Source organism: Hypanus sabinus, chromosome 1 (assembly GCF_030144855.1).
Source record: "Hypanus sabinus isolate sHypSab1 chromosome 1, sHypSab1.hap1, whole genome shotgun sequence".
In the NCBI taxonomy this organism is placed as follows: domain Eukaryota; kingdom Metazoa; phylum Chordata; class Chondrichthyes; order Myliobatiformes; family Dasyatidae; genus Hypanus; species Hypanus sabinus.
The window spans coordinates 81,550,754-81,558,895 of NC_082706.1; the positions used below are offsets into that span (position 1 = coordinate 81,550,754).

The 8,142-nt window shown below is 42.0% G+C and overlaps 1 protein-coding gene across 1 annotated transcript in view; it reads right to left on the reverse strand.

The window, feature by feature from the left end:
* The window catches only part of timm21 (translocase of inner mitochondrial membrane 21), a 45,395-nt gene extending 38,820 nt beyond the window's left edge, over positions 1–6,575 (reverse strand). Inside the window, 2 exon segments of the mRNA XM_059971429.1 lie at positions 6,160–6,487; positions 6,489–6,575. Of these exon segments, the coding sequence (XP_059827412.1) occupies positions 6,160–6,487; positions 6,489–6,575 (415 nt within the window).
* Positions 6,576–8,142: the final 1,567 nt, after the last annotated feature.

The following is an 8,142-nucleotide window of genomic DNA, read 5'->3' on the forward strand; positions in this document are numbered from 1 at the left end:
GGGTCGGCAACGTTTACCACTGAAAGAGCCATATGGACCCATTTCCCACAGAAAAGAAAACATTGGGAGCCACAAAACCCGTTTGACATTTAAAATGAAATAACACTGCATACGTTTTTTTTTTGCCTTTATGCTATGTATAAACAAACTAAATTGTGTTGCATTTATGAAATTGATGAACTCCTGCAGAGAAAACAAAATTACATTTCTGCATGCAACAAAAACATTTTGAACTCCGAAAAAAAGACGTTGGGTTGAAGGTTACTCCATAGTTAGCCTACCTTGGATCGAAGAATTAAAAGAAAGCGCGCACTGGCGGGTGTCAGGCATTGGCAGTGGTGACGTATATTAATAGCGATAAAAAACACGTTGTGGCGGTGTGCTACACGCAGCGCTAAAATAACGACACTGCAGTCAAAGATAACTTTATTCGAACTAAACAGCCTTGCTTTAAAGCCTCCCTCAACCCGCCCCCCGTGGGCGCGGATGCTCCAAAAGACACATACTCACAAACCCCCGTAGGCTATCTCCCTTAGCCGGAACGGTGGCTAATTGTGAGCCGGTTCGGATGTGCCAGGAAATGGGGTCTCCACAACGTTTTATTTAGATTGTACAAGATCACCATAATCTTCAAATTTCGAATTACATTTCAAAAACTAACAAACCACAGGGAGCCGCAGCACAGAGATGAAAGAGGCGCATGCGGCTCCGGAGCCGCGGGTTGCCGACCCCTGGATTAGGGCATCAAAGGATATGGTGAAAAGGCAGGCATATGGGGTTGAGTGGGATCCGGAATCAACCATGATAGAATGGTGAAGCAGACTCAACGGGCTGAATGGTATAATTCTGCCCCTATGCCTTATAGTCTTATGATTTGTCTTCCCCACAGACAAGCCCCCAACCACGTGCAAAAGAAAAGCAAAGCGTGCAATGGTGACCAAATAAAAAGGGAAAACCACAAAATGAAACACAAAATCGTAAGTGACCAGGCATATTCTGTTCAGCTCAGTGTTTGTTACTTCAGGCTGCCCCAATTCAAAATCACCCAAAACAGCTAATTGCTTTTTGACCAGTCAGGGCTGCTAGCCCACAGCTGGCATCCTAAACAGAGGAAGCAATATGTTATAGATGGTTATGTAATTCCTGATTGGATGAGGCAGGGATTGATCACACGTAGGATCATATGACTGTCTGTAGTATATTACTTGTACTGTTCAGAATGTATATACATCATTGTCACATTAGTACGTCCTTTCGTGGTTACACTTCAACACATTCTTGGCATTATTTTTTAACTAAAGAGCATGAACAGGGGGCTCGGTTACATTCCTACCCTCACCAATGGTGAGTCTGACGAGGAGCAGAAAAAAGTAGAAGTGAAGCATTATTCAGTTTTCGTCAGAAGTGCCAAGTGGACAACTCGCCTCAAATTCTTCACGAGCTCTTCACCAGCCCCACTATCACTACCTTCAACCACTTCTTCACTCCACATAGTAACGGGTAGCTGGATGCACTGGATAGTCTTTTTTTTCCTCCCCCTAGGGTGGTGAATCTCTGGAATACTCTGCTCTAGCGTTATACAAAACTAGCCCATTGGAAGTGGAGCTCAATAAATATTTGAAAAATTGAGAAAGCGAGGGCTGTGGAGAACTAGCACAGGACTTAAGACCAGGGTGACCAGCCATGATTATATTGATTAGCAGGACAGGCCTAAGGGTCCACATGGCCTATTTCTGCTCCTAATTACTTGCATTCTTTTGAAAATCACAGTGACAGGCCTGTGCAATGCTGACAAGACTGTACTCCTGCATGAATCCCATCTCCATATGAGACCATAAGACATAGGAGCAGAATTAGGCCATGGGGCCCATTGATTCTGCTCTGCCATTCCATCATGGAATCCCTCTCAACCCCAGGCTCCTGCCTTCTCCCCGTACCCTTTGATGCCCTTACTAATCAAGAACCTATCAACTTCCTTTTTAAATATATCCAATGGTTTGGCCTCCACAGCTGTCCGTGGCAATGATTTCCACAGATTTACCACCTAATGGCTAAAGAAATCTCTCCTCACCTCTGTTCTAAAGGGACATCCTTGTACTCTGAGGCTGTGCCCTCTGGTCCTAGACATCCACACTCACCCACACTATAAGAAACATCCTCTCCACGTCCACTCTACCTGACAGTTTTCAATGAGATCTCCTCGTTCCTCTAAACTCCAGCAAGTACAGGCCCAGAGCCATCAAATGCTCTGCCTACATTAGCTCTTTCAGCCCCAGGATCATTCTCAGTCACTTGCCTCCCTCCAGACTATGATTCTGCTACATGTCTGAACACAGGACAAATTTCAGGGGTGAAGCAACAACCTTAATATCAGAGTGGCCTTTGGCTGAATGTAGGGTCAGGAGCTGAAGAAAAATCTAAGCTCATGCATGTTGAGAAGATGATTTCTCCACGGACTGAAAGCCTACTTAGCATGGGGGAAAGTGACCATGGTTGTAAAAAGCCACAGGAGTTTAGTTGAAGAGGTCAGCTCTTGAGTTAACATTCACCAGCCGTTCCGTCAACAGCTTTAGCTCCGTAAGATCAGAGTGGGGATGCTTGTTGATTATTGCATGTAGAAGCTGCAGTCAGGTAAAGGTTAAGTTAACATCCAGTCAAAGATATCTTTCAGACAGTGTGCAGTCAGCCCAGGCAAGTAAAGTCTTTGAAGAACATCCCTTTGCACAGCAGGGGACTGGATCCATTTGGCATACTGCAACAACTTACCAGGGCACCACGGTAGTGTTGTGTCATCGCGCAACGCCATTACAGCTTGGGGCGATAGAGTTCGATTCTGGTGTCCTCTGTAAGCAAGTTTGTTATGTTCATTCCGCTGGGCGTGTGGGTTTCCTCCGGGCACTTTAGTTTCTTCCCACAGTCCAAAGACATTCCGGCTAGTTGGTTAATTGGTCAGTGTATATTCTCCTATTGACCAGAGTTAAATCGGTGAGTTACTGGATGGCACAGCTCGAAGAATCGGAAGGGCCTTTTCGGCACTGCATCCCTAAATAAAACAAGGCCGTCCGCCCTGTTGTCTGCCAGTAAATCAGTGAAAAAGACTTGCAGAATTCCACATTAACAACGCCCAAAGGGGTAAGACGATCACGCGAAAAAAAAGCGACAAGGACGGTCACTTGCTATTAGACTGCATGCCTTCTTCACACACCAACTCCTCCGAAGCCACTTTGACACAAGCAGTCGCACGACCTGCACCTCACACACCTCAGTACATTACAGTTTCTTCAAATTCAGACTCTCTTGCAACCTGACAGCCAATTTATACAAGGCAAAGAGCACTGAGGTGATCGTGCTGCTGACAATATTGCTTTGAGAATGAAATTTATACGGGAAAGGCAAAAAAATCAAAACAAGCGTTGGCCTGGAATCCAATAACTGAGACTATACCTGTATGTCCAATTTTATTATTTTACTTTTAGCAGCTGGCACCTGCTGTTAGTGGAGACCCAACAGCTCCAGATATAGTCTCATTAAAGAAAGCAGCCCCCAACTCTTTGTTCACATAAATGAGATTTACAATCAGGGATTTTGATCAATTTAACTGAGAATTTTTATTTGTGAATCTCATGCACCTTTTTTCACAGTGGAGCCTTAAAAAATGGGGAAAATTGAAAAGCATGAAAAACTGAAATGTCAACAGTTCAAAAGTATTCATCCCCCTTTGCTCAGCACTTAGTTGAACCACCCTCACAACTATTACAGCCAGTATTCTTTTTGGCTAAGTCTCTATTAACTTTGCACAATGTGATGGAGCAAGATTTGCCCATTCCTCCTTGCAAAATTGCTCAGGGCATGGCAGATTAGTTGGGGAGAGACGGTGGCTTTGGGTCGTTGACCTGCTGAAAGATGAAATTTGCTCCCCAGCTTAAGCTTTCTGGCAGAGGGTGGTAGGTTTTATCCAAGATCCCTCTGTATTTAGCAACATTTATCTTCCCCTCATTCCTGACCACATTTCCCGTCCCTTCTGCTGAAAAGCATTCCCATCGTATGATGCTACCTCCACCATACTTTACAGTAGGGATGGTGTTACCTAGCTGATGCACTGTATTAGATTTATGCCACACGTGTCGCTTAGTCTTGAGGCCAAAAAGTTCCACTTTGGTCTCATCTGACCACAAGACCTTCTTCCACATCTTTACAGTATCTTCTAAGTGATGCTTTGCGAAGTCTTAACAGGTAAGGATGTGCTTTTTTTAGCCAGAGCTTCTTCCTTGCCACTCTTCCATAAATACACTTTTTGTGCAAGACGATAGAGACTGTGGAGCCATGAACAATCTCCAATAACTTCTGCAGCTCACTTAGACCATTGGCATAACAGTAGCATAGAGTCATAGAAAAGTACAGCAGAAAAACTGGCCCTTCAACCCAACTAATCCATGTCAAACCATTTATGCACAGTTATCATAACCAATGTGCCAGCATTAATGGATTCCAGTTGCCCTGGTATCTTTTCTCCATGACTACAACGTCCTGGTGAAACCTTTCAAGATGCTCATCTCTGATAGCACCAAGATTTGCAGGGAAGAAGTCTAAATGGGAATGCAGAACATGAATCTTTACTGACATGTTGCATTTCATGGTTTTATATGCTTGAAGCATGCTTTCAACCAGCTGCATGTAATTTGGTGCTCTGTAGATGCCGAGAAAAATTTCAACAACTTCCTTGAATGTCTTCCATGTGATTTTCTCATGAAATTCTACTAGAAATTCTTCAAATTGCCTGTCATTGATGGCCTATTTGATTTGTGGACCAACAAAAAAGCTTTCCTTAATCTTGGCATCAGTTATTCTGGGAAGCATCTGTCTCAAATATCAAAATCCTTCACAGAAATTTATGTGCTTGGTGATAGCAAATTCCATCCTTACAGTCCTGAACCCAATAATAATTATTAAAACCTGTCCTGCCGTGCAGCAGCCAGGCCGCCTAAGCATGCCCAAACATGCCTGGACACGATAGGAAACTTACCAGTTTACATTGTAGGCAACATTTTAATTGATTTGAATTATGAATTGAAATAATAAACATGTTTAGTAAAAAATGTGCGCGATGGGGAAATTTCATGGTGATTTTCATGATCAGTAGCCAAAATTCATAGATACACCTAAAGATATTCATGAAGCAAAATCTTATTTGCCCAGTATTTATTATCAAACGACAGGCTGAGACTTTTTTCTCTTGTGGGGGTTTATAGTAAACACAAAGAAACCCAACAGAACCAATGAAAAACCACAATGAAATAGACTGCCTCTCTTATAAATGCTACTCGACTCCGGCGACTAAGTTTCGAGGAGTGTCCTGACCGAAGCAGTGTGACTGTGGTTTCACTGAGCTCAGTGCCTTCCAGATAATCTTTTCATCTTCTCCATTTATCATTTCCCTGACTTGTCTTGAACACTCTTTTGTCTTCATTTTGGTTAGGTCTGTTGAAGATCTACCATACTGTAGGACTTTACTGAGAGGGAGGAGTTTACTCTTAACAATTCATTGACAACAGATAACCCTCCAATTTCAGCCCGAAACGTTGACTGTATTTTTTTCTGTAGATGCTGCCTGACCTGCTGAGTTCCTCCAATACTTTGTGTGTGTTGCTTGGATTGTCTCGTTTGTGAGCCTCCAATTTACATTAACAAACTGGGTGAGGTGGTACAGTGATACTTAGTTCACCCGAGGAATGTTGGCATAGTAATTACAAATGGGATGAATACTTCTTCAGCCTGAATTTTGGTTTTTAATTTTTAGAAAATTGTTGACAGGTTTTGGAATTTTTCTTTTGAATTGACATGATGCACAACGTTTTGCAGATTAGCTCAAGAACCATATTTCGATACATTTTAAATTTAGAAAAGAGATACTAAAATGTGAAAATAGTTGTGGGGGCTGAATACTTTTTCAATGCACTGTATAGTTTTCCGTAAATTACATTGTATCTCTTTAAATGCCTGCAAGAAAATGTATCTCAAGGCAGTATATGATAACGTATACGTACTTTAATAATCAATTTTACTTTGACTTTGGCTTAATTCGGTGTAAGCAATGCTAATGTTTTTCCTTACACACACGCCGAAACTTTGAATTCAGAGGCCCCTTTCTGCAAGGATTACCTTTCTGAGCTGTAGACACGGGCGGCGGGCTCCTTCTTAAGGACACTGTGTTGTTTTGCTTCCTCGCTGGAACGTCATTACTGGTTCTCAGACTGGTCTGGGTAAAAATGCACCGACCGGAGACCGCTCTAAAACAGTGAAGTGAATCCAGCTTTTGTTGCAAACAACTGACTGTCCCGGGCCTCAGTGAGGCTGAACTGCAGATTCCAAACAGTCCCGAGTCACCGAACCGAAACTGCACCTTAGACTGTGACACCACTCTTAATCTATGCGTACACACTGCTCGCAAAAGTAAAATACAGGCCATGGTGTTTACTAAACAGAGGAAAATATACTTCTCCCTCAATAGTTGCTACGTCCCTACCATTCTTGGTCGGAATCGAAATTCGAACAGCTATATGGGATGTGTAGTTCATCGTGTTTATTGCTTGCAAGATTACAATTGAGGATAAACTACAACTCCCGAGATGCATTTCTTCCTGCGGTCTGCATAGCTTATGACTGTAATAACTATGGATGCTTTCGAAAAAAATTTGGGGAGTGTATTTATTTTATTTCGGTTCGTAATTATTCCAAGTCACTGAAAACTTGCCAACTTTCAGACAGTAATGTCTCTTAAAAATGCTAATTAAGCTAATGCAGGTGTTATCACAGGAAAGCGAATGATAAGAAGGATATAAGGATATTTATTATATGAGAAATACAACGACTAAAACCGTGAAGTATTTAAACTGTTGTAGCAGATTCGATGGGCCAAGTGGCCTAGTTAAGGCTCCCATCTGTTATGATCTTATGGTATAAAATGTATTTCAACAAATATAATGTTGCTATTCAAGAAAAAAATTATTATCAAAGTATATACATGTCACCATATACAACCCTGAGATTCATTTTCTTCCAGGCATAGTCAATAAACCCATAATAGAATAATAACCATGTACTTATCCAGATAGATAATCAATACTGCTAATACAAAATTCAAAATTGTTTATTGTCTTTCTTCAGCACATGAGTGTAAAGGAAAACCGAATAATTATTACAATGAAATGATTGTACTCCACAACAAACATAAAAGCAACCCTATGAAACACAATGTATAAGTAAGGTGGCAGAGCATGGGAGTGCTGAGAGGCAGTGGAGAGCTGTGGCTGATGTGGACATGGTGGGTTAGTGGGTGGAGGTATTGGGTCAGCCTGACAGCTTGGGGGAAGTAACTGTTTTTGAGTCTGGTGGTCCTGGCGTGGCTGTGTAGCCTCTTCCCTTATGGGAGTGTAACAAAAAGTCCACAAGCAGGGCATGAGGGTTCCTCCAGGATATTGCTGGCCTTTTTCCCAGCACCTTTCTGTACATACTTTTTGTATGTCCTTGATGACAGGTAGCTGACACTGGAACTTCAACCACAATTTCTGCATCACCTTTTGCATGAAGAAGCTACCCCTGATGTCCTTTATTAAATCTCTCGTCTCAGATCTTAAATTTATATCCTCTTGTTTTTAGCACCCTGTTCCTGACCAAAAAAGATCATGCGTTCTTGCTCTGTCTATGCCCTCATATTCTTATACACCTCAATCAGGATACCCCTTAATCTCTTAACTTTGTGTGAACAAAGTCCTAGTCCAGTTAACCTCTGTAACTCAGGCCACCTGGTCCAGAAAACATCCCGGTAATTCCTTTCTGCACTCTTTTTCAGTTTAATATCCTTCCTGTAACAGGTGACCAAAACTGTGCACAATAATCCAAGTGCAGACTCACCGATATCTGGTATAACTGCAACATAACTTACCAAATCCTATACTCAGTACAATGACTGATGAAGGCCACCATGCCAGAAGCCTTCTTCATCAACCTATTTACCTGTGATGCCATGTTCAGTAAACTATGCAATTGTAATCATGCGAAGGGTGATTGATAAATTCATGTCCTAGGGTAGAAGGAGTCAATTTTAGAAAACCTAGCACATTTATTTTTCAACATAGATTGACA